Raw genomic sequence first — 27,343 nt, 5'->3', positions numbered from 1 at the left:
TTACTGTCCACCATTCTGTGTGTCTCTGGGATGAGGGGAAGGTTTGCTTACAGCCCTATACTAGGAGTTCCTCTCTTCAGGTTTCTCACAGTTACATGTCTAGGCATCATTAGTCTATGTTCACATCACCATGGTAACCAGGGCTAGGAAATATGGCACACAAGTAGAAGTTCTCTGCTACCTCTGGCCCTGTAAGCATAAAATTCTCATCTCTGACCATAGAGCTCCATGCTCTTGTCCAGCATCTCTGAAGTTGTTGCAGCCCAGTCCATTAAAGGTGGAATAAAAAGTCTCAAAGCTTTCACAGTTCTTAACAAAAGTTTCTATGAGGTCATCATGATGATCAGGAAGTGCCCACTTATTCAGTTTTCCCAATGTTATTTTGTGCTTTCTCTTTCCTTAAAGTTTATTCTTTATCTACTTCAAAAGACTCAAAACTTCAGTATGCCAAAATACAGTACAGGAAGGGCCTGGGGAGACAGTCCAATGGTTAAAAGCATTTGCTGTTTTTGCAGAGGACCCAATTTCAGTTCCAAGTACCCACATGATATTTCACAACTGTTTGTAGCTCAGTTCAGAGAATCCACTACCCTCTTCTAACTTGTCCAGGCACTGCATGCACATAGTATACATATACAATATCATGTGAAACAGTCACATATATAAAATAAAAATCAATCTTCAAGAGAAAAATATGGCACAAGAAAACCATTGCAAGCCACTATCAAACTGTTCAAGGAACAATGTTGCCTTTTCCGGTGAATTGCAGGTATGTGTAAAGACTTTCAGTAGACGTCTACAACAGAGGAGACAAAGCCACGGCCTTCAGTGGAGCTCCTGATGGATTTGGTCAAAGGAACCAAATGGCATCAAGTAGCTTTAGCAGGTGAGGATTAAGATGGAAGTGCAGGCCCCAGTCCCACTGCCACAGGAATCAAGTTTCTAGCCAATTAATCAAACACTGGGCTGAAGGCATCCAAAAGTTTCATGCTCGAGAACCAGCAAGCATGAGGCCGATGACTGACTGTTCCACAGCTGCTAGGCCAGGTGGAAATGGCACCAGCTGTTTCTATCTCATGCCACATGGATTAGGTAAACTAGGAAAGTACCTATAACCTGAAGGAGACTCAAACAGCACACAACAAAGGTGACCGTGACACACAGTTGATATGAATGATGACTACAGCCAAGATGATGGGTGGGTCATTTGTGAAATGCTTATTCATTTAAATGGACTGAACATTTCATGTCAGAACTGTATGTTTATACTTTATTTCCAGAGGCCAGAAACCAAAGGCTATAGGAATTTTCTTAATTCTGGGACTTTAAATGCATGGATCCAAGAAAGAAGTATCAGTTAGCCACCATCAAGAATTTCTACAAATTCTTCCAGGTGAATATGTAATTGGATTAGCCATGTCTCATATTCCCAGAGTAGTAAGTCCTTTGGAAATACCTTAAAGTTTAATTACAGATAGTAAAAGAAAGCTGACTACTGAATATATTTTTCTTGATATACATTTTATGTAGTATGTCCAATGTTTCAGATGTACCCTCTAAGGTCTCATCTCTGGGCATCCATGGGAAACAACAAAGATAACCTAGCCTTCATTACATTGCCTTAGTAAAAGCCATTTATAAGCACTCAATAGGAACTTCCTTCCATTAAGAACCGTAATTTCTTTCCATTTGTCCTCAGGAGAGCCCTGTGCGTTTGTGGAAAGGAGGAAAGGAACATACAGGAGCAAGCTTCCTATTCCCCAGGGAAGGAGGTCAAGCCAGGGCACATCCCAGGGACCACCACCAATAGCTGCCTCTCAGGACAGCATTTTTTTTTTCTTTACTTTGTTTCCATCAAATGTATTCCAAGGATATGACCCATTTGGTGACAAAACTTTGTGTATTAGTTACTTGTCTCATTGATACCTCTGTGTGATGTCACTTGTCTCATTGACACTTTGTGTAGTAGTCACTTGTGTCATTGATACTTTATGTGATAGTCATTGTGTCATTGATACTTTGTGTGATAGTCATTGTATCATTGATACTTTGTGTGATAGTCACTTGTGTCAGTGATATTTTGTGTAATAGTCACTTGTGTTATTGATACTTTGTGTGACAGTCACTTGTCTCACTAATGCCTTGTGTGATAGTTATTTATCACTTTGGGTGATAGTTACTTGTGCCACTGATACTTTGTATAATAGTTACTCGTCTCATTGATACTTTGTGTAATGCTTACTTATCTCAAGCTCTGACAACTTAAGGAAAGAAGGGTTAGTTTGGTTCATGGCTCAAGAGTACAGTCCATCATGTTAGGGAAATCATGGTGGCCGGACCTGAGGCCTTGGGCCACATGCTGCATCCACAGTCAGACCACAGCAAGAAGTGAATGGTAGGGTCCAGTTTTCTGTTTCTCTTTTATTGGGTTCAAGACCAAAGGTTGTAGATCACTCACAGTAGGTGGATCTTCCCACCTAAAATTAGCCTAATCCAGATGATCCCTCAAAGATATGCTAAAAGGCCCATCAAGTGAACAGTTGAATTGAAGCACCACACTTGACTATACTGACTTTTTACTCATAGCATACATATTATTCCTTTTAATTCTCTGTAAAACTTTTTAAAAAATCATATCAAAGAATTTTATACTAAAAGGAAACCTTCACTTTGATCTTTGATTCCAGAGTCATCTGTGGGTTTCTTCAGAAGAATAATAGGAAATAAACTTATCATATATTCGGCTGCAAGCCCTCAGGTCTTAGTAAGACAGCAGCCTATCCAAACAATGGATGAAGGGAGATGCTTTGGCAGGTTTACCACAAACTGAGGCTGGTTGTGCTAGCTACAGCACAGCGCCAGAACGAGCACATATAGATGCCATCACTTCATGAGAGTCTGCAAGTTTGACATAAGAGGAAAAATACCCAGACCATGACAACAAAGACTAGGCAGTTTGGGGACACACATCTGCTGTGAACTGCAAAGGGGCCAGATGGAGAAATAACTTCAGCACACACTGGCTTGCGGTGGGGGCAGTGGCATCGTTTACACAGAGCTTCCAGCATCTTTAGCTGAGACTGATTTTGACCACAGAGCTCACTCACTGGATGGTGCACAGTGCTATTCACATTTAGTCATCATGTCTTCCCTTCTCAAGAATGTATCTTGTAAGAGGAATGAGAAGAAATTCAAATGCTTTCATCTCTCTCTTTTGTTTTATATTTTGAGACAGTGCCTTCTGCAGCCCTTGTCACAGTATGCTGCCAAGGCTAACTTTGAACTCTTGCTGTTAGTGCCTCTACCTCTCCTGTGTTTGGGATTACAGGTCTGTGCCACCATGCCTGGCACTTATGCTTTTAAAAGTTCTCCAGAATCCAAGCAAATAATGGTAAGCTGGATGTGGGGAGGAATGCCACAGCCTCTTGAGGTGGAGACAGGAAGGTTAGAAGTTCAAGGCCATTCTTTGCTATGTAGAGAAGCCTGAGATCTATCTATGGTACCTGAGACCCTGATTCAAACAGCTAAAATCAAAGGTAGTAAAAGTAGCCACAAAGTGACCTATCATCTCGAGCCATACATAGTTTAGTAACAAATATTAGCTTTTCCCTTTCCTATCAATATAATTCTGAAATGCTGACTTTGTGTAATTATTGGAGAAAGGGTCAGCAAACGGATGGTATGGCATAAACTAGAACACCACAAAGCATGGGCCACTGTGATGCTGGGATGCAGCTCTACCCATGGACTCCTCTCCCAGCCCTGTCAGCAACAGCCAGCAGGAATCTTCCCTTGAGTTTGATCCCCAGGAAACTATAGATGATACCACCTTCCCTCTTACCCAAACACATGACCAGATCCCCTCTCACCCAAACATATAACCAGATACTCAACAGGAGGGAAGCGATGGGAAAAGAAGGGGCAGGATATGGTGGAACTGTGAAAGACACTGTGGTCTTATGCTCTAGGATGAAATTACCTAGATGAAAAAGCCTGTCAACCCTTGGCACATGTGGAACACAACAGTACCAGGTGTTTGATGGAGGACAAACATCTGGATGTGCATATATATATATATATATATATATATATATATATATACATACATATATACACACATATATATTTCATCCTCCAGATGTTGAAATATTAAAAATATTAGGGATAGGCAAAAGGTTATTTTGGAAATTTGAAAATGGGACCTGGTAGTAAGAAGAGACTAATAATAGAAGGGCTATAGAGTATTTCAAAAAACATTAATAGAATGGGGGGGTGAAGTGGGGGAGGTTAAATCACTGTCACTTCAACTTTGCAGGTTTGTCATAAAGAGTCCCCAAAGCAGCAGAAACACCCGGCAGTTTTCATTAACATCTTTCTCTTATGGGATTCTCTTTAGACTGCTATCATCCCTAATTTGTGTATAATCATGTGTCCAAGTTTGTGTGTTTGTGTGTATGAGGGTCAATGTTGGGTGTCTTCCTTGATTACTTTTCCATCTTAATTTTGGAAGCAGGATCGTCCACTGAACACAGAGCTCATCGTTTGGCTGGCAGGCAGGTTCTCAGAACTCATCTGTCTCCACCTCCCCCAATGGCGGAGGTCTAGGTAAAACCATCACATCTGACTGTTTTATGCACATGTGGGATCCAAACTCAGGTTCACTGTGTTTGCACAGCAAACACTTTACTGACTGAGCTATTTCCCTAGACCCTCATTTCCAATCTAAAACACAGGAAGATGAGGAAGTCAGAATGCACTGTGGTCCCACTGGTTCAAATTAATTACAATTAATCAAAGAAGGAGACACACCCACCTACATCCTGAAAGACCCACTGGATCTCCTCATGGAAATGCCAACAACAGCACATGATGCTTTATTTATGTACAGGTGTATAAATTCATCTCTGCTTCGTGTTTCACATCCAAACCTCACCAGTGTGATTTCAGTCAAATGTTTCTACTTCCCCACTAAATAGGAAAATGGCATTCACTATGAAAGCTTACTGGAAAAAGTTCATATAATATATATCACTAATACAGCAATATATATATATATCACATATGTACACATATATAACACATATATGTAACATATGTATATATGTTATATATGTACATACACATATTTATATGTATATATTTATATACATACACACATATATATGTGTAAATATATCTGATAGGGGTATATGTATGTATTTTATTTCCTGTGCTCGTTTGGGGGCTTAAAACACAGTTTTTTCCTAGATAGGATTGGTCTCAGATTCGACTCTAGCTGGACATACTCCTTGAGGAACTGTCTTCTTCTGAAAACACTGAGTATTTAAAAATCTGAGGGCAAACAATATTTACATATACCACCCATCCCCTGTTTGGGACTATTCTATATTTCATAGTTTACAGTATCATTTTCTAAACAGCTGGAAGTATACATTAGAGTTTAAAGTCCCCAGATTAGGCACTGAACCACAACTCCGCCAGAGGCAAGTTTTTAAATTGCCTGTAGAAACAGCAAACACAAATAGAATAATGACCTTAAGGCAGGCGGTGTTTGGAAAGCTCGGAGTTGTCACAGAATGACCTGTCTTCTTTGTGTGTGTGTGTTAATGTTTTTCTTTTATTGGATATTTTCTTTATTTCAAATGTTATGCCTCTCCAGGTCTCCCCTCTGGAAACCCCCATCCCATCACCCTGCTTCTATGAGGGTGTTCCCCTACCACCACTACCCCCGCCCCCGCTCCTGCCTTCCCGACCTGGCATTTCCCTACACTGGGCATCAAACCCTCTCAGGCCCCAGGGCCACTCTTCCCAATAAGGCCATCCTCTACCACATATGTGGCCAGAGCCATGGGTTCCTCCTTGTGTACACTTTGGTTGGTGGTCCAGTCTCTGGGAGCTCAGGGCGATATGACTTGTCTTCTCATACTCAGTCTTGGTGTTTTCAGACTGAAATTACTCATCTGTGACTGGGCCATCTGCCTGGGATAATCCTCCATGGAGTCAGAAACAAGGAGTAGCTAGACTATAATGTGAAGTTAGGAGGGGGGCAGCCTGCTCCTGCCCAGTGGACCCTGAGGCTAGGAGAGCCAGCCAACCGATGGTTGGATAGATAATCTTTCCATTGCACCCAGTCCTGCTTTGCCTGGAGAATGCTGCGGGTGATGGTTAGCCAACCCTCCCAGAATTGAAAGCTTAGTATCTCAGCTGCCTTCATCTGGCTGTCTGCATCGGGCTGCAAGCCATAGCACTCAGTGAAACCCAGCAGAGTTGGCGACAGTGCTAGGAGCGGATTGTGCAAGCGCCTGTGCTGGGAGTTGTGCTCTGTAGTGCCATGAAAGAAAAAGGCCCCGATAAGCACTGCATGGAGCAATCAGGAAGCAGCTGGGGTTCAAGGCTGCAGTGAACAACATTGCTGGGGCCTGCTTTGCCTCATTCCCCCCCCCCAAATCTGCTTATCTTCACACAAGCTTGTGGGCATACAGTCATGCACACATGTGCACACATGTATACATACGCACATGCACACACAGAGAGACTATATGAAAACTTTTTTTTAAATTTATCATCTAATGTCACTATATTTTAAGTTTGCTTCTTTGCTTCCATTTATTTTATTCTCATCAATTTAAATTGACTCAATATTTAACCTAAGAAGGTTCCAAAGTGATCACCTTATTGGACAGAGCCACATATATCCAAATCATGAAGTACTAAATACCTGGTGAGTGGCAATATCAGTCTAATTTTGTATATTCTCATGTTTCAATGACCACATGTGGGTGACTTTGATAAATCAGTTTTACTTTCATCCAAGTGGCTCTGAAGACCTCTGCTGTGTCAGCGACAGCGCAGGCTGCAGTCACCCCAGAAACTTACCTGTCCTGATGTCTCAGGTCAGCTTGTACACTGAGCTCCGAGGAAGCCTGTTAGATGGTGATGCTCAGCTTTCCCTCCGCTCGCCCAGCACTCACCTTGGGGGCACTGCAGAGTGGGTGGGGATGAAGGCACAGGGAGAGCCTCTTGTGAGTCAGCAGAGGAGGGACTCTGGCTTGATGGGGAAGGTGAAGCAGGGGCTGCAGGCAAGCTCAGGTCCAAGGAGAGGTCAGCTCTACCCCGGCTCACGCTCTGGCTTCTAGGCTCCTTCTCCTGGGTCTCGGCTGCCAACTGCTCCAAGTATTTGTATCTGAAAGTTAAATTCCAAAGGGTTTCCGTAAAAAGAAAGAGGAGCCCATGGCTGACGCTTGTTTATGGATGGAACACCTGCAGAGTGAGCTGGTTTCCTGATGCATGGAGCAGAGAGCACAGGGCTGACTGGAGGCTCAGTCTGCCAGGAGCACAGGCAAAGCCAAGATGCTAGCAATTAAAAGCCCTGCATCATTCATAAGCAAGCGAGGACAAATGTCAGCATCACACAAAACCAGATTCCCCGGCCAGCGGCTCACTGCTGTAGAGTCCTCATGTAGGATGCATTTCTACAAATAATAATAATAACAAACTAGCAAATAATGATCCGCAAAAGCCTCTGGCAGGGACAGCTGAGAACTGAACCCCTGTGGAGTTCACAGCTGTGAAGTGGGAGGGTTCCTTGGTGTGGCTGAGAGAAACAGTGCCCCCCAAATACCAAAAGGGGGCTGCTTGGACTGGAGCCTCTCTCAGACGGAATTCCTGAACCTGCTTCAACGCTCACAGCAATGCCGCTGGAATTCACTTTGTTCTCTCAGCATAGCCCATGGAAACTTTTTTTATATTCTAAAATATTTCTGAGCAGGACTCAGACATCCAATAGCTTGGACCTGACGTCACATACAGTTTATTCATCAAAGTCAGTTTAAAAGAACAAAGATACATCTGTTTTGCATTGCAGGCAGGCAGAAACCCACTAACTGTTTATTAAGAACAGCTACCAATCATCTTCCTCATAGTGAACTTTATAGATCGGACCAAAATCACTTTGAAATATGTGCTTCTTCTGTGTAGACACACAGAAATAATGCACGAGTTAAGCTGTGGCTGGTCTCCTGTCTTCCCAGGCTGTGCAGCAGCTTATGCAAAGCCCATCACTCTCTGGGTCCATCCTCCAACTTAATGCTTCCTCACAAACAACACCTCTGCCAGCCACCGGGAGCCCCACCCAGACACTCTTCATTCACCAGGATGATAAATGCAGAGGGCATAAAGTCTGTAAAGTAATTTAATATTTAAGCAGCATGTAGCTGTGGCTGGGGCAGCTCTGGTGGTCAAGTGCATGCCTGGCCAGGACCAAGAGCTGAGTTTGACCCCTGGGATCCATAGGGAAGAGCCAGATATGGTGCCACGGTCTTGTAATCTCGGTGCTGGGAAATCTGAGAGGAGCAGACCCCTGAGGTCAGCCTAGCATACTGGGGCAGCTCAGGGCAGTCAGGGACACTGTCTTAAAAACAAGGTGGACAGCACACAAGCACAACATCATTAGAGGTTGACCTCTGAACTGCCCACGAGTGCACACAAAGCAGCTTGCACTTCTTGGCTCACCCTTTACGAGTGTGTGGCCTCCTCTGTCACCTTCAACCTTCCTCCCCACTTTCCCCCTACACACACATAAAGGCCCCTCAGACAATGCCAGCATATATTTCTTCCTCTGTGCGACCGGCTTGGACCAGCACAGCTGCAAGCAATCTCAGCCTTGCCTCTGAACTCATGTCGGATATGTAGGCCATTCAGCTCCGATGGCATTTTACATTTACTGCCTGGCATATTCTGTCAGCTCTTCACATGTGTACGTCTGTTTCCAACAAGCAGATAATACGATTTGGGAGATCAGGGAGAGCCCCATCCTTTGTTCTTTCCCTCGCCTCGGCGCCTGCCTTGCCTGTGTCTGCTGATGGGAAGCAGGAAAAACATGCAGGAAGAAAGCTGCCAGAAGCCCTCCCACCTGCAGAGGCCCACCCACCTGCAGGAAGGAAGCCTAGGGTTGCACGTACCCCATCTCACCAGTCAGTAAGATCATTTAAATGGTCAAAATGGTCAAGTACATTATAAGTGTACCAGCAATAGGATGTACATGAAAGTTTTGTTTCCAGCCAGGAGGCCAATCTACCTTAAATAACATCATCATCATCATCATCATCATCATCATCAACAACAGCAATGGCGGTAGTGGATCCTACCAACACATTCTGGCCTTTCATTTTATATGGTCCAGCCCTAGTCTTGGTCTTCCACGGCACACTCTGTGGGCAGTCAGGTGGCAGTGAGGGCTACCAGCTCGTGGATTCAGATCAGTTTTTCTACCAAGAGACTGCGGCCACAAAGACTTCCTGTGTACATGCAGGTTTCATAAAGGCTGCCGCCAAAGATCTATAGCCCAGAGGAGCAGCAAAGAGACTTCAATAGAATTGTTCCAAGGAATGGGGTTATTTACAGGTCAACAAAAGGACAGAGCTGGGGAGAGTAATGCTGATCAGCGGGGTACAGTCTCAATTTATACTGTGAGACTTCTGGTAGTACAACCATGTGAATACACCTCACATTACTGAACTATGTGCTTAAATACCCCAGATGGCCAAACATAGGTATATTTTCTACACTTACACAATCTTTTTCTTTCTACATATATACTCTTAACTTTTTAAGATTTATTTCATGTGTATGAGTGTTTGACTATGTGCATATACATGAACTGCATGTGTTCCTGGTATCTGAGGTGGGGGGCAGAGGGCTGACATGGTCAGAAGAGAGGAGTCAGATTCCCCTGGAGTTGGAGTTGGAGATGGTTGGGAGCCATCATGTGGATGCTGGGAACCAAGCCTGGGTCCTCTATGTAAGCGACAAGTGCTTTCAACCACTGAGCCATCTTTCCAGCCCCACCTCATGCATTCTTTAAATTAACAGGGGCAGATGCCCATGGCGGTCAGGATCATAATTGTCTTGGAAGAACAGCAGTGGTGTGTGTCTGCAATGAGGGGAAAGATGAGAGTGCTGGGCTGGTACACACGAATGTCATAGCTCATAGTAGCAAAGAATGTCACAGCTTGGCCACCCTCCTTGGCCACACAGAAACTTTCAACATCCTGAGCAGTGACTCTTAAAGCCATGTACTTAGGGGCCCAAACATATCCAGTCACTAGCTGGAATGGGGAATAACTAGCTCATAAGGCGACTGCCACATGTCCCTGATGCCTTGTGAAGAAACACCAACCATAAGACCATGCTGAGATTGTCGTGCAAAGCACTAAGCAACGTCTGTGCAGCACAGGCCCAAGGATCAACCTTGCACCACTGCTTCTCCCTAGAGCTTCCACATTTCCCTTTGCTAAGCCCCTCAGCTTTTTTGTTTATTCATCTTTTCATTTGTTTATTGAACATAGAGTGTCCATCCCGCCTTAAGAACTGTGACGGCAAAAAGAATTAATAATAAACAAAAACAATACCCCATTCTTATGCAGCTCACAGTGTGTGTGGGGTGTGTGTGGAGGAGTAGATAAACATTTGGAATGAACCCTGACACTCATAGGGTACCCAGGACAGAACTAGAGTTTCAGCTCTGTGTCTATTGAGCCCTACATACCATGTAAGAGCCAGCCTTACTCACCAGTGACTGTTCCTCCTGTCCTACCCAGGTCTATCTCACATTGAATCCAAGTCCCCTGACATCTCCCGGGCCTCTCAGGAGACCTCAGCGTCCTTCCTCGTGGCTGCTGAGCCACCATCATGTAGTTTTCAATTTTTTACTGCATCCCCAGTCTTCCCTTCTACTTTTTTCCTGTGACCCCTTGTTTGCTCAGACAGGTAAACTCCAACTAAGAAAAACAGCTGGTCCAGTCTATGGGGATATGACTGGCTCTGTTTGCTGGTCCCCAGGTCAGCTGAGAGGTAGGATGTGGGTGGGGAAAGTCTAAGTAGGGACCTACCAGGCTCACTCTTGCACCTGCCAAAGGGACCACCTGCTGGGTAGAGGGCCATTCTGCCCTGGAAGAGGAAGGACACCAAGGACAGAGCATGAGTGCGGGAAGGGGAGTGACAGCCCCCTCAACATGTGTATGCCAGGGATAGGCAAAAGCCTGCATGCAAAGAAGAGTAGCTGGGGACAGCCAGAGAGCTGGGGACAGCCAGAGAGCTGTGGGACAGCCGGAGAGCTGGGGACAGCCAGAGAGCTGTGGGACAGCCAGAGAGCTGTGTGGAGTCTCTGGAGCCAGCTTCACAAGGCACCTGACAGACATTCCCTACAGGAGCCACTGACCCTTGCCTGTGAGGCATAACCTGACAGTCAATTGACAGAAGCTCAAAAATACAGAGTCAGGATAGAAAATGAAATGTAAAATTTGAAATTCCTTAACCCGGGGCAAAACCCAACAGCACCTCAGTAAGAGCGCAGGCCTTCCCATTGCCCAAGACTGTCACTTCTCAGAGGACGAGAAGTCTCTTGCTTCTCGCCAGCACCTCTCTCTCTGAATTTACTAGCCACCGCTGGTTATTAGGATGACAATAATCTAATAGAATGTTGGAAATAAACCAATGTTTTATTCATGAGACTGACTTAAGCATCTAATTTTTTAATTGAGCACAGACAGTCTCCACTGTTGCCTGACTCAGACTGTCTTGATCTATTTAGCTGATGGTGTCTAAAACATTAGCACAATTGGCACAGGCCAGAAATGGTTAGGCTCCCTCTAGGCTCCAGTAAAAAAGGCATAAACTGAGCCCATCCCTCTCCCCATACTATATCGCCATCTGGTGTCAGAGTCAGTAACTGCAGGTTGTAGAGGAAAAGGGGTAAACGCTTTTGTCTGTTGATTTCCTTGTGTCCTGTTTACCTCAAACCAACACAAACTGAATATATGAACTGCACAGTTTGGGATGGAGTTAAATTAATGGACGAAGGCTGGAGAGATGATTCTGGAGTAAAGAGCACTGGTTGCTCTTGTAGAGAACCACAGTCCTATTTCAGCCCCTACAAGGCAGCTCACAACGGTCTGCAACATCAGTCTCAGAGGATCTGACACCCACATCCTCTTCCGGACTCCAAGGGCACCACACATGCATATGGTACACAAATATACATGAGGGCAAAACACCCATACACATAAAACAGCAACATTTTAAAAAGAGATGAACGGTGAAGCTGTTAGCTTGTTAGGCCAATTTCTTTTATAAAACTACATCTCTGCACAGGCTGGCGCGCTGGCATGTGTGTGTGTGTGTGTATGTGTGTGTTCAATGGCATGCATGTAGGGGACAGTATGCTCTCTTTCCATGATATGTGTCCCAGGAATCAAACACAGTCCATCAGACTTGGCAAGAAGTACCTTAATTTTTTTTATTCTATATCTTAGTCATACGTGCCCACTCTGTGTGCCAAACACTGCAGGGCTCCTTGGGAATGATAAGATGTAGGATATGCAAACATTTCAGGGGGAAAGGAAGTGACCAGTTATAAAACTCAAGAGTCTTTTGCACACTGGAGACAGTATGCAGCATGGCATGTGTGCTCAATTCGACTGACGACTGAATGACTATGGACCCAATGATCTAGCAGTGCATAGGAAGAACACCGAGTCCAGGTTCAGGAGTGCTGGTACAAGGTGTTTCAAATGTGGGTAGTGGAGGCATCACAATGTTTGGGTTGGCTATGGATTATTAATGGAATGACAGTCCGGAGCAGTTAGTGCCTGCCATGACTAACTGTCACACAATGATAGAATCATTCATAGCGAGCACGTCTGCATCACTAGGACATGTGACCAGACCTAGCATATGTCCAGATGGAGAGGATAACATGCTCATATGGAGAAGGATTCTGGAGCATAGATCTTGCCTCTTTCCATCTCTGATTTCTATCCACTGTCATATCTATCATAAATCCAGTTTTCTTGGAATATAAGGTAAGGAGACAGTTGTTTGCAAATGCCAGCCATGCAATGCCAAGTAAATTCAATGCAAGGAATTCTGCACAGTTGGTTAACAGTGCAAAGTCACGTGACACCATTGTCAAGGGAAGAAAACAGATACAGACCTTTCTCCTCTCGCTTGCCTTTGCTCCTCTCTTTTGTCTAGATATTCCCGGCTGGAGGAGAAGCACAAAACAAACAGAAAGAGAATAATAGTGTTAGTGCTCGTAAGATTACAAACTAATTACTAAAAGAATACCACAAAGCCCGGCTATGGCCTTAGAAAAGGCAAACCTGTCATAGTTGAATGCTAAACATTTAAAGGGTGTATTTCAGACATGTTAAATGTAGTGGATTTTTTTTCTCAATAAAATGGGAAGGAACAGAGAAACAGGGAAACATTGGACTCACTCAGAAACAGTACCCGTCACTGTTTCTACACCAGGATCACTGGAAGGCCTTACTTTATGCTTTCTATTTCACTCACACCCACGGTATGCCCAACACTGTTCAATTTTAATGGATCCATTTTCTGGTCCTGCTGGCAAGGTTCCAAGTGGAATCTAAGTTTAAGACTAGCTGGTCTTTTGCCTTTCAGTAGACTCTTCCTGTTGTATCATGGGAATGAGTTTGGATATCATGGTTGTCTACACTGGGTTGAGGGTACACTAATATCTGGACATAGTGAGGTAACACCAAGAAGACTAAAGGGGAATATCGACTAGAGTGAACACAGCAAGGACACAGATGTGCACAGATGTGCTGTGCATAGGCATCCAAGCTCAATGCCTTCCATACTAGAATCACAGGAAACTTAACACTGCATGCACAAGTATCTGAGGCCAGAGGATAATTTCTTGATGTTGTGCAATAAGCATGAGGCGTGTGAACAATTTACTCAGCAAGACTGAGAGGTGGGCTGCCAGAGTAAACCTCCCCCCCCAGTGCCCACCCCCAGGGGAGGGAGGGTAGTGACTGGCACTCAGCTTCCATTTCCCCCAATTTAACTCTCTTTGCATTCACTTTCTCAAATATGGAGCAGTCGTTGCTGTAACTAGCGGTCACCTGGTCAGTCTGCCCTGTGAGTATCATTATTCTTTGTGGACAAAGGGTCACTTTGTCTCGCTCTCTGTGTGTCCTTAAATGACATGTGGCAGGCAATGGACACTACAGCAGACGGTGGTTGGTGATAAACCATCTCTAAAGACAGGATGCTCGAGTCAGCTCCCAGTCTCTGTGCATGTAAACACAAGTATAATATGATTCTAATATCATGACACATTCCCAGTCTGTCTTCTATGTCACTGTGCTCCACTGACACACATGCCAGGGATTAGGGTGTCTTCCAAGGCTGCCTTTTTCTCACACTTTGTTTCCAATGGGCTCACTGGTCCCATCTCTCAATTCTGCTTCTGGAATCATCCAGTGGATTCATTATTTTCCCGTTTTGCCTATGTGTACTTGACTTTTCTTAATGTCTTCACAAAGGCTTGCCTTTCCAGTTGTTTCAGGTATAGTTTCTTTTTCAGTCCTACTAGTAAGAAGCTTTAACATTCCACTGTAATATGCGGAGAACAAATACTAATATAGTTTATCATATAGATCAATGATTTCCAAGGATAACTTGTAAGAAAGATGTGTCTGCCTTTACTCTTGGAACACATCCACAATGGCTACTTTAAAGTCTGCCTGATAAGATTTTGCAGATAATCAAGCAAGATCGAGTTCACCTGTGAGCTCTGATGCACCTGATGACGTTGGCTCCAGCATCAGCTCCAGTTCTCAACTGTTTCTACTGTGCCATGTCAGGCCTTGAGCGCACTGCCCAGCAGCCATTCTGGGCCCTGGGTAGTGGTCCTCTCTCTAGGCAGTTCTTAAGACTGGGCTTGCTATTCATGTTAGGAGCTCACACATCCAAATCAAAGATGGACAGAGGATCAGGACTCCTTGTCTTGTATTCCTTGTCTCTCTCTGTCTCTGCCTCTGTGCATGTCTCTATCTGCATGCCGTGTGTGTGTGTGTGTGTGTGTGTGTGTGACACAAATTCACCTTGTTTGGCTTCGCGGGTGTGTGTGTGTGCATACACAGAGGGCAGCGGAGGATGTTGAGTATCCTGCTTTCATGAGTATGTGTGTGTCTGTATACACAGCAGACAGTAGAAGATATTCTGTACGTGTTTTAGCACTCTCCAACTTACTCCTTTAACATAGTGTCTCTTGTTGAATCTGGGGCAGGCCGGTGGCTAGCAAACCTCAGAAATGCACCTGCCTTCCCCAGTGCCCCTCCTCCCACCACAAAGGGTTACAGGCCTGTGTGCTTCCATACTTAGCTTCTTACATGAGTGCTGGGATCTGAAATCAAGTATTCACATGATGTAGCAGGGACTCTTGCGCACTGCACAGTCTCTCCAGCCTTCTTGAGACAGAGTGACTCAGGCTCAAAACCCACCCGAGAAGGCCAGGATGGCTGGCCAGTGAGCCTCCTCACAGGAATCCTCCTGTCTCTGCCTTTCTGGACACACAACCACAGCTTGTAATGGGATTACAAGTGCATGCCACCACAGACAGACTTGCCACACAGGTTCTAAGGGTTAAAGTTGGTTTTCATGCTTTCATAGAAAGCACTTAATAGCTCCACACCCCAGCTCACTCTGGTGCTGGTGGTCTTGTTTTCTCTTGAGGAAAAGAAACAAGTACCCTATTTTAAGTGATTCTCAATGAGATATTGGATGTATAACTTCATCTCTGAATTTTCCTCATATTTTGAGGCAAATTCCCAGCTGCTAATTGGTGGTAAAATATGAGATTTCTCAGAAACCCCATAAAGCCTCTAACTTGTTCCAGAGGTTTTAACGATTGGATTTCTAAGCAACTTGTGGAAGTGTCAGAAAGGTTGTGGACAGGTTGGTATGCCCATGCAGCACTTGGTAGACAGCTCAAGATATTCCACACTAGTGTGGCAAGAAATGATGTTGGTTTACTTCATGCCACCTCTTCATCCTCCCTCAGCAAAGCCAGGCTTAGCACTCCACCCAGAGACCTACGGTGCCTGCATGCCTAAGTGGCCACCAAAGCAGCTTCACAACGCTGCTGTTATCTGGGTCACTTCTACAATGACACATGCTCTTCCCGGGCTCTGGGGAAGCCAGAAGTTACCGGATCTGGAAGTAGTTCTCACTGCTTGGGCCTTATGACCTCTGATGATGTAGCTGAGCATCAGTGGGTGCATTTGCCAAAGAAACTAAGCCGAGGAAGTGGGAAGCAGAGATGGGGAGAAACATTAAAGGGGGAAAACAGTGATCCTGTGGGAGGGATAGGAAGGAGGGGTAGGGATATGGAAGTGTGTGGAAAAATGGAAAAGTGGGGGATGGAAAAGCAGAGATGGAAAGAAGAACAGGGAAGAACCATATAAGGAAAGACTGGGGGTTGTGCATCCTGCAAAGTACAGCAGGTGGAATCCAGGGAGGGAACAGGAAGGAGCAGGGCCCAGAGGATAGAGAGAGAACAGGAGAACTGGCAAAGGGGGACACAGAGGGACACTGGGCTCATTGGAGACGGAGATGCTAGGACATGGAACCTTCAATGGGTGATGTCGTGGGAAACACCCATGGAGGCATGGAGAGCAGGAGAGCAGGGACAGCAGGCCAGGAGAAACTGGTACAGGAAAAAGCAATATATATTATATAAGATAATGTTTATCACATATACATATATAATACACACATCTAATGACTACATGGTTGCTACAGGGAGCAAAGAATAAACTAGAAAGTTGGAAAATAGATTTTTCTTTCTGACATCCAATAGGCTATGAATAAACATGAGGACGTTCAGGGAGAAATGGCAAATGACATTGAGGCAACTGGGCTTTGTGTCCTGGGTAAGGCCACTTTAACTAATCAAGGATGCACAGCACCCTAATTGTATTTCGATGTCTAAGCTTCCTGCCACATGGCTACAGGAAGCCAGAACACTTCCAAGCAGCCTGCTGCACGTGAATCTTACTTCTCTTCAAAGAAACAGACTGAATTGGGAGCAAACAAGTTGTTTCCTGAACCACTTAGGAAGCTGTAGGTCAAGTCCTTTAAGTTTCACATTGCAGTTGAAATAATCAGAAAATCCTTACTTGAATTTGTTCCTTTCTTCCCGTTCTATCCTCTGCAGTCTTTCTTCTCTCTCTTGCCGCCTCCGCTCTCTCTCTGCTGCCAGTGACTCTTGGTGCTGCCTGAATGAGGATGTGAGAAGGCCACTTGGCGATGACCTGAAAACACAACCAGTCACGTTTTAGTGGCCTGCCTGTGGATGCCAGCATGAAGTGGGAGCCTGGGGAGATGGCTCGGTGGTTAAATCTCTCACCCTGTGAACAAGAGGCCAGAGAGAGCTCAGATGCCTATAACCCGTGTAAGTGATGAGCTATGGTATGATAGCCTACCTGTAAATTCCAGTCTAGGAAAGTAGAGAAAGGAAAGCCACCAAAGGTCATCTAGTCATAGTTGCAAGCTTTGGGTTTGCTCCAGAGACCCTGCCTCCATGAGGAAAGGTAGAAGAACCATAGAGGATGATTCTCAACATCAGCTTGGGCTTCCACCAACATACATGCACATATGTATATGTACTTCCCCGACATACATGTAGAAAAACATGCATGTACACACATGCATACAAATACACAAGTGGATACCGCATGCACACACACACACACAGAGAGAGAGGATTCAGACAGTAAAAAGCAGGGAAGCAGGAATCTATCCCCAACTTGGTTTGGATGGAGGGTCCAGCACCCATGTAGTGCTTACATCACTAGGCATGTCAAGGCTTTCTATTTCAGAAGCCTTATATGTAAATGGTGATAAGCAAACAGCTTCGCATGCTGGTAGGATTGGAAAGGGCAATGTATATAAAACACCAAGCAACACGCTTGACTAATAAGTGATCATCACTCACAGTCATGGGACTACTATAAATAGAAATCCAGGAAAAGACATAGCATGTATATACATATGTTTATACAATAGATAGATACTGTTATATTTAAAATTTGTCTATGTTAAGACTTTGATAAACTAGAATAGACTTTCAGCCTAAAACTATTCTGTTTATACATTTTACCATATACTATCTTCTCTGTGTACATCCTGAAATAATGGTGTCGTCTGGAAACATGGTGTTCAGAAGATAGACAGAAAGAAAAGACATGACAGGGGTCTAAAAACAACAACAACAAACAAATCTAATTAAGGAGATTTTCTGCAGTGTGAAGAATCATCCAAGGACATTCTGCATGCCAAGGGCCAGCTCTCACTCTTGGCCAGAGTTCATGTTAAAACTGGACCCTTCTCAGCTGAGTGGAGGCCACAGAGGGGTGCCACTGTTATGGGGGGTCACAGAAAAATGTTAAGAAAGAAACTGAGTGGGGCGTGAGAAGACTAGGTAACTAAAGGGAAAATTTAAAAAGGGGAGAGCTGAGGAGGCAGCTGGGTCTCTCGGAAATGAAATACACTGTGAGCAACTTTTGCTTTCACTTGTCAACTGAACCCTCTAAATATAAGTGACAAGCACCTCTGAAAAACAGTCTCTTAACCCAAAGATGCAGAGTGAGCAAAAGCATATGTGAATTCAGAGATAATATGCTTCCCCGGTCAGGGACATGGAGCCCCTTAATGATGCGGAAAAGATGGGATTCCAAGTCACATACTCTAAGATCTAAGCCATCCTCACTAGTAAATGTGAGTTAACTAAAGCAGTGGGGGAATGGAGAAATACAGCTCACTAGCCTTCTAACCAAGGTCTGTCCTCCAGGCACATGGGGGAGGCACTAAGCAGTCCTCACAAAGGAATAGACAGGATTTATCAAGTTTCGCCCTAAGAAGTCCATGCTATGCTGTATGGATTCTATATTCACTGAGCTGCTGTTATTTTTGCAATTTTTAAAATGTTTTTATGTAGGTAAATCTAATGCACAAGAGGAAAAAGATACCTTTAATCTCAGCTATAATTGATAGACATTAAGGATATTACTATACGTAATACATTTATATAATCCATCAATCTGATGCCCCCCATTAAAGAAAACACATTTTTTTCACAAAGGTCATTTAAAACCTGAAACTATACCATTACAGTCATGAATGAATGGATGACCAGAACACATGTCATGTGATCTCCCTTCCTGTCATAATTCAGTTAAGTTGAAAATAGTAAGGAAATAAATTTGAAAAAAAAATCTCATTAATTATACAATTTGATATATTTTCAGCATCAAATTAATACACAAAAGTATAAAATGGGGCCAAGGTTTTAATTCTCTTAAGCTAATTCATATCTAAATCATGACCTCTAAAGAACTTTTTAGGGAACTTTATAGATGAGTCTATTATTATTATTATTATTATTATTATTATTATTGTTTTGAATAAGAACAAAGAAGAGCATTGTCTCATGAAATGTCAAAATTCATTTCAATATCCATAGCAGCCAGGTGTGAACATGAGTTTGGAACACAACTGAGATGTGGACTGATAAAAAGAGGTTATCACCCTAGATACATATTCATTCATTCATTCATTCACTCATTCTCTCTCTCTCTCTCTCTCTCTCTCTCTCTCTCTCTCTCTCTCTCTCTTTCACACACACACACACACACACATCCCCTAAATATTTAAGAAATAAACATATATAAAAGCAATCTGTGCTATAAAGTGACACACAATCTGCTTTCTCTTTGCTTCAGAATTCACATGACCTCTCCATTCCTTCCAGGGACATAGGCAAGCATCTGATGATGGGAATAGTCACTTTTTTGCATAGGAAAGCAGTCTACCCAATAAACTGAGGCAACCAGTCCAATCCAGTTTGGGCTGTCTCTTAGCTCCAAAAAGAACCAACCAATGCCCTGGGTAGAGTGAATGAAAACAGAGATGATGTGATCTAAAGTCGGGGTGGGAGGGTTCTCATCAGCATTCTTCCCCTTTGATGATGAGCTGGCACCATCTTCATCTAAGAATCTGTAGACAGACTAAACATGAAATTGGAAGTGTTTCTACAGACAAAGCAGAGACAAACAGAAGAGATGAGCGTTAGCTTCAGTTTTTAGAACAGTTGAGAAACATTCAAGGAAGCCTCAGTCTGCCAGTGAGCCTGCCACTGCTGAGCCAAGCGATGCTTCCAGCACCAGGCAAAGCTCAGTCTTATTGGTTTATTGCACAGTAAGTTTGAAGGGATGCACATTATCTTCTAGAAACAGACCTTAATGGTACAGGGTTACGGTTAGGGCTTCCTCTCACAATAGTCCATGGAGAGATAGCTCAGTTGGTGAAGTTATGTCCCTGCAAGTAACCCCCCAGAACCTATTTTTTAAAAAAAGCCAGGCATGGTGGCATGCTCTTGAAACCCCAGAACTCAGGAAGAAGAAAAAAAACAAATCTCTGGAACTCACTGACCAGGCAGCACAGTCAACATGGCAAACTCTAAGCCAACGAGAGAACTTGTCTCAAAAAGACAAAATGGAGAGCGCCTGAGGAACAACATTCAAGGTTGTCTTCTTGACAACACTCACACACAGCTACACACCTACATACTCACAGACTCACTTCCCCAACTATTGAATTCAGGCTGGTCATATGGCTTGTTTTGTTCAACACAGCAATAGAACCATCACTTAGAGACCTAGTATTGGATGGTGTTTCCACACAGATGCTCATCCTTCTGTTAGCCTTGGGGGTCCCCCAAGTCAGACAATGTAAGCAGGACACAGTAAGGCAGCTCCACAGTGTTGTGCTGTGATCTCCTGTCTACCCAGCCAAGGGCCAGACAATTGCTCCATTTAGATAGCCAGTAGTAAGCCCAGGGAGACCAGCTAATCAACAGCACCTGAGTAAAGCAAGCTGGAACCGAATTATCTATCAAAATGAGCATGGCCGATATAACCAGAGAAGAGAACCAGGAGGTAACACAAGGCTGCTACTTCTAACAACTAATTTTAGATCTTACTTACACACTCTAGGGCTGACCCAAACAGGATGGGTCATGGGAACATTCCTTCTGTGTCTGCTCAGAAGAAGCTGGCAACTTTCTTGTGGTCTCCAATGAAATCTAAATGTAGGAACAATAAAACTCACTGCACAATCTTACCTACTTGCTAAACTCATCCATCACCACACCCAGTAGTCTGCTGCTTAGAACGTGATAGAGATTCACGTTCTAAGAGGTGTCATGACTCAGTCAGGGAAAAATCTCATGCTCAATACAGCTGAGACTAACAAAGCTAAAAGTGCAAGACCTCAGAAAAGTATATTACACAACCAATCCCAAGAATGAAGGAATACTGTGTTCTACAAGGTAAGATTTGTGATGTATTGATTCAGAAATGCTGATGGAGGGAAAGAAGTGTGTGTGTGTGTGTGTGTGTGTGTGTGTGTGTGTGTGTGTGTGTGTACAGCCTTTCTAACTAAAGCCCATAGACTCAGTGAGCCACACAATCAATGAGCCCAGCTGAAAGTATAAAGTGGCATTGCAGGAAATGGACTGGTGGACTTGAACAAACAGTGACATCCGTGTTCAATAAACAACACATTTAAAAACCAAGGAAAAGGAGACTCCATAGTGTAGCAATGAAGCTTGGAAAGTCACTTGACTTGTAACTAGAGCAATCATAAGGAGGGACAGCTGACGAAAAAAAGATACTGAAAGTGTCCCAAATAACAAGAGTTATAAAGCACCAGGCCCAAGGATTTCATTACCTCCCAAGTGCAAGGAATATCAAGAAAACCAGATCAATACATATCAAATTCCAATTGCTAAAAATCAACGGCAAAAGGATAACCTTAAAGGCAGCCAGAGAAAACAGATACACTACACAGAGAGCAACAGTGAAGGTGGCAAATTATTGTCAAAAATCAATGGGAGGCAGAAGACAGAACGTAACCTAAGAGATGAAGACACACTGAGAACGCCATCAATATCATTCTTTTTTTTTGGGGGGGGGAGGGGCAGGGTAAAGAGACTTTATTTAAACTAGAAAATGTGTTTTCTTTAAATTGCACCAGGAACTATTTAGTTACATGGCTTTTTATAGAAGTGGAAAATTCCTTAATATAACAGACACATAGGTTGAAACAGCTACCTGGAAATACACTAAATAGAAGGAAATACACTAAAAAGTAGACTCACTCTCCTCATACACTCTTGGTCCAGAAATCACAGTTCTAAATACATCCTGAGGAAGTTACCAGGAGTTTGTAAAGATCAAACATGCTATTCTTTTGACAGAGAAACTTTCACTGAAGCCTGGGAGCTGTTGCTGCAGCCTCTGACACAGCCTGTAGAGTTATTGCTGTGTTTAAGTTACTGTTTACAGCAACGTAAACATTTTGTAATTGACCTTTTAGATTGCCCTCTGGACTAATTTATCCAGAATACTTTCCATGCAAGGATACACAATTCCTTCCTTTATTAGATCTTTCAGTTATTTTATTGAACCATAATCAGATTGTTGAACATGGTTTTAGACAAAGAATTGGTTAGCATTTTGGTTTTGCTATTTAACATGCCATGGCTTTCTTTAAATGCTTCTAAGACAAAGTAAAGTGGAGATGACGTAATAGTTTTCACTGAGCTTTTATCAAATCTCTTGATTACAAACTCTCTCATTAGTTAAAATCTGAGAGATATACAATTATTGGTCTCCCTCAGGTTTTTTTTATTTTATTTTGGCATAATTTTTCTTTTCTTCACCCCCCTTTATTTTATTTTATTTTATTAATATTTTTATTACATATTTTCCTCAATTACATTTCCAATGCTATCCTAAAAGTCCCCCACAACCTCCCCCCCCACTTCCCTACCCACCCATTCCCATTTTTTTGGCCCTGGCGTTCCCCTGTACTGGGGCATATAAAGTTTGTATGTCCAATGGGCCTCTCTTTCCAGTGATGGCTGACTAGGCCATCTTTTGATACATATGCAGCTAGAGTCAAGAGCTCCGGGGTACTGGTGAGTTCATAATGTTGCACCTACAGGGTTGCAGATCTCTATAGCTCCTTGGATACTTTCTCTAGCTCCTCTATTGGGGGCCCTGTGATCCATCTAATAGCTGACTGTGAGCATCCACTTATGTGTTTGCTAGGCCCCGGCATTGTCTCACAAGAGACAGCTATATCAGGGTTCTTGCAACAAACACTTGCTAGTGTATGCAATGGTGTCATTGTTTGGAGGCTAATTATGGGATGGATCCCTGGATATGGCAGTCTCTAGATGGTCCATCCTTTTGTCTCAGCTCCAAACTTTGTCTCTGTAATCCTTCCATGGGTGATTGTTTCCAATTCTAAGAAGGGGCAAAGTGTCCACACTTTGATCTTCGTTCTTCTTCAGTTTCATGTGTTTTGCAAATTTTATCTTATATCTCGCTATACTAAGTTTCTGGGCTAATATCCACTTACCAGTGAGTACATATCATTTGAGTTATTTTGTGATTGTGTTACCTCACTCAGGATGATGCCCTCCAGGTCCAACCATTTGCCTAGGAATTTCATAAATCAGGGTTAGTACTGGGAGATCCAGCAATACCTCTCCTGGGCATATACCCAGAAAATGTTCCAACTGCTAAAAAGGACACATGTTCCACTATGTTCATAGCAGCCTTATTTATAATAGCCAGAAGCTGGAAAGAACCCAGATGCCGCTCAACAGAGGAATGGATACAGAAAATGTGGTACATTTACACAATGGAGTACTACTCAGCTATTAAAAAGAATGAATTTATGAAGGTCGGCTGTGAAACAATGTCTCCCAGACATGGCCATGAAAGCAAGATGGGAACAATGGCAATATAAACAGACATGTTAACATGGAAAGGGGAAGCTTTGGGGGCCCTACCTCTAGGGAGACAAGTACAGACAGCTAATGACTACTGGGAAATGGAGAGGCAGCATTTCCCAGGGATAAACCCTTTTACTGGTTGCCAAATTCAGAGTGGTCAGCCTTGAAACCAACACACAGAACAACAAAAATGGGCTCAGCAGGTTATATCTTTATGAAATTGTGCATACACACATGCACACATATATACATCTAGAGATTGCATACATGTAAGCAATAATAATAAAAAGAAAAAGAGGCTGAGAGCTAGGTATAATCAAAGTGGTTCAAAGGAGGATGGGGGCTGTAGGGAGGGGGAAAGTAGCGTAATTCTATTTCACTTCAAAGAAACAATTTAAAATTTTTAAGGAAAGAAAAAAAATTTTTTTGAGCTTTATAAAACATATAAGGCCCTTCCGGTCTGGTACCCTGAGCAGACCTTGGGCACAAACTCTGCAGCCATTCCCAAAACACCCAGAGGAAGTTCCACTCCCAGGTATTCTAATATACCCAGGAACAAAGGATCAGACCTTGGACCACAGACCTTGGATACCAGGATACCAGGATCCCAGGATCCCAGGAGTTTGGTCACACCAGAATCTCAGGGTCTCAGAGGCAGCTTGGCTCCCAGGAGCTCTGACACACCCAAGATCTCAGGATCACAAGATCACAGAATCACAGAGACAGCTGAACTCTGAGGAGTTCTGAGACAACCAGGATCACAGGGAGGACAGGCTCAAGTAAGATATGGTGAGGGTAAGTAGCATTAGTGATAATCAGATGCTGAAAGGCAAGCGTAAGAACATAAGCAACAGAAACCAAGATTACTTGGCATCATCAGAACCCAATTCTCCCACCATAGCAAGTCCTAGATACATTATCACACCAGAAAAGCAAGATTCAGATCTAAAATCATTTCTCATGATGATGATAGAGGACTTTAAGAAGGACATAAACAACTCCCTTAAAGAAATACAGGAGAACATGGGTAAACAGGTAGAAGCCCTTAAAGAGGAAACACAAAAATCCCTTAAAGAATTATAGGAAAACACAATCAAACAGGTGAAGGAAATGAACAAAACCATTCAAGATCTAAAAATGGAAATAAAAACAAAGAAATCATGAAGGGAGACAACCCTGGAGTTAGAAAATCTAGGAAAGAGATCAGGAGTCAATGATCCACGCATCACCAACAGAATGCAAGAGATAGAAGAGAGAATCTCAGGGAAGGAAGGTACCATAGAAAACATTGACATAGAAGTCAAAGAAAATGCAAAAAGCAAAAAGCTCCTAACCCAAAACATCCAGGAAATCCAGGACACAATGAGAAGACCAAACCTAAGGATAATAGGTATAAAAGAGAGTGAAGATTCCCTACTTAAAGGGTCAGTAAATATTTTCAACAAAATTATAGAAGAAAACTTCCGTAACCTAAAGAAAGAGATGCCCTATATCCAGAAGATGTTCCAACCGGTAAGAAGGACACATGCTTCACTATGTTCATAGCAGCCTTATTTATAATAGCCAGAAGCTGGAAAGAACCCAGATGCCCCTCAACAGAGGAATGGATACAGAAAATGTGGTACATTTACACAATGGAGTACTACTCAGCTATTAAAAGGATTGAATTTATGAAATTCCTAGGCAAATGGATGGACCTGGAGGGCATCATCCTGAGTGAGGTAACACAATCACAAAGGAACTCACACAATATGTACTCACTGATAAGTGGATATTAGCCCAAAAACTTAGGATACCCAAGATATAAGATACAAATTGTTAAAGGCATGAAACTCAAGAAGAACGAAGACCAAAGTGTGAACACTGTGCCCCTTCTTAGAATTGGGAACAAAACACCCATGGAAAGAGTTACAGAGATAAAGTTTGGAGCTGTGACGAAAGGATGGACCATCTAAAGACTGCCATATCCAGGGATCCATCCCATAATCAGCTTCCAAACGCTGACACCATTGCATACACTAGCAAGATTTTGTTGAAAGGACCCAGATATAGCTGTCTCTAGTGAGACAATGCGGGGGCCTAGCAAACACATAAGTGGATGCTCACAGTCAGCTATTAGATGGATCACAGGGCCCCCAATGGAGGAGCTAGAGAAAGTATCCAAGGAGCTAAAGGGATCTGCAACCCAATAGGTGGAACAACATTATGAACTCACCAGTACCCCAGAGCTCTTGACTCTAGCTGCATATGTATCAAAAGATGGCCTAGTCGGCCATCATTGGAAAGAGAGGCCCATTGGACTTGCAAACTTTATATGCCCCAGTACAGGGGAACGCCAGGGCCAAAAAGTGGGAGTGGGTGGGTAGGGAAGTGGGGGGGGGGACGTTTTGGATAGCATTGGAAATGTAAATGAGGAAAATACCTAATAAAAAAATTAATTCTAAAAAAAAAAAAAGAAAGAAAGAGATGCCCATGAACATATAAGAAGCCTCCAAACAGAACTCCAAATAGACTGGACCAGAAATTCCTCCCATCAAATAATAATCAAAACACCAAATGCACTAAACAAAGAATATTAAAAGCCATAAGGGATAAAATTCAAGTAACATATAAAGGCAGACCTATTAGAATTACACCAGACTTCTCACCAGAGACTATGAAACCCGGAAGATCCTGAGCATGTCATACAGACCCTAAGAGAACACAAATGCCAGCCCAGGCTACTATACCCAGCAAAGATCTCAATTACCAATAGATGGAGAAACTAAGATATCCCATGACAAAAACACATTTACACAATCTCTTTCCATAAATTCAGCTCTACAAAAGAAAATACAGGGGAAACTCCAACACAAGGAGGGAAACTACACCCTAGAAAAAGCAAGAAATTAATCTTCTTTCAACAAACCCAAAAGAAGATAGCTACACAAACATAATTCCACCTCTAACAACAAAAATAACAGGAAGTAACAATGACTTTTCCTTAATATCTCTTAACAACAATGGACTAAATTCCCCCAAAAACACATAGACTAAGAGACTAGATACATAAACAGGACCCAGTATTTTGCTACATACAGGAAACGTACCTCAGTGACAAAGACAGACACTAACTCAGAGTAAAAGGTTGAAAAACAAATTTCCAAGCAAATGGTACCAAGAAACAAGCTGGAGTAGCCATTCTAATATTGAATAAAATCAACTTTCAACCAAAAGTTATAGAAAAAGATAAGGAAGGACACTTCATCCTGGTCAAAGGGAAAATCTCTCCAGGATGAACTCTCAATTCTGTATATCTATGCTCCAAATGCATAAGAAACTTAAAACTTAAAAGAAACTTACTAAAATTCAAAGCACATATCACACCCACACAATAATAGTGGGAGACTTGGGAGACTTCAACACCCTACTCTCAGCAATGGACAGATCATGGAAACAGAAACTAAACAGAGACACAGTGAAGTTAACAGAAGTTATGAACCAAATGGATCTAACATATTTATAGAACATTTCATCCTAAAGCAAAAGAGTATACCTTCTTCTCAGTACTTTATGCTACATTCTCCAAAATTGACCATATAATTGGTCACAAATAAGGTCTCAACAGATACAAGAAGAATGAAATAATCCCATGCACCCTATCAGAATACCACAGACTAAGGC

The 27,343-nt window shown here is 43.0% G+C and overlaps 1 protein-coding gene across 4 annotated transcripts in view; it reads right to left on the bottom strand.

Moving 5' to 3' along the window:
* Window positions 1-27,343, bottom strand: part of Fhod3 (formin homology 2 domain containing 3) — a 423,897-nt gene that overhangs the window by 63,853 nt on the left and 332,701 nt on the right. For all 4 annotated transcript variants that reach the window (XM_021150413.2, XM_029472088.2, XM_021150415.2 and 1 more), the window contains 3 exons: window positions 16,992-17,126; window positions 12,992-13,042; window positions 6,972-7,183 (listed from right to left, as the gene is read on the bottom strand). In XM_021150413.2, coding sequence (XP_021006072.1) covers window positions 6,972-7,183; window positions 12,992-13,042; window positions 16,992-17,126 — 398 coding nt within the window. The remainder of the gene's footprint in view (window positions 1-6,971; window positions 7,184-12,991; window positions 13,043-16,991; window positions 17,127-27,343) is intronic.

Source organism: Mus caroli, unplaced genomic scaffold, assembly GCF_978045245.1.
Source record: "Mus caroli unplaced genomic scaffold, Mus_caroli_1 scaffold_19, whole genome shotgun sequence".
Lineage (NCBI taxonomy): Eukaryota > Metazoa > Chordata > Mammalia > Rodentia > Muridae > Mus > Mus caroli.
Note: the sequence above shows the minus strand (reverse complement) of the source record. Positions and strands in the feature narration are given on the sequence as shown.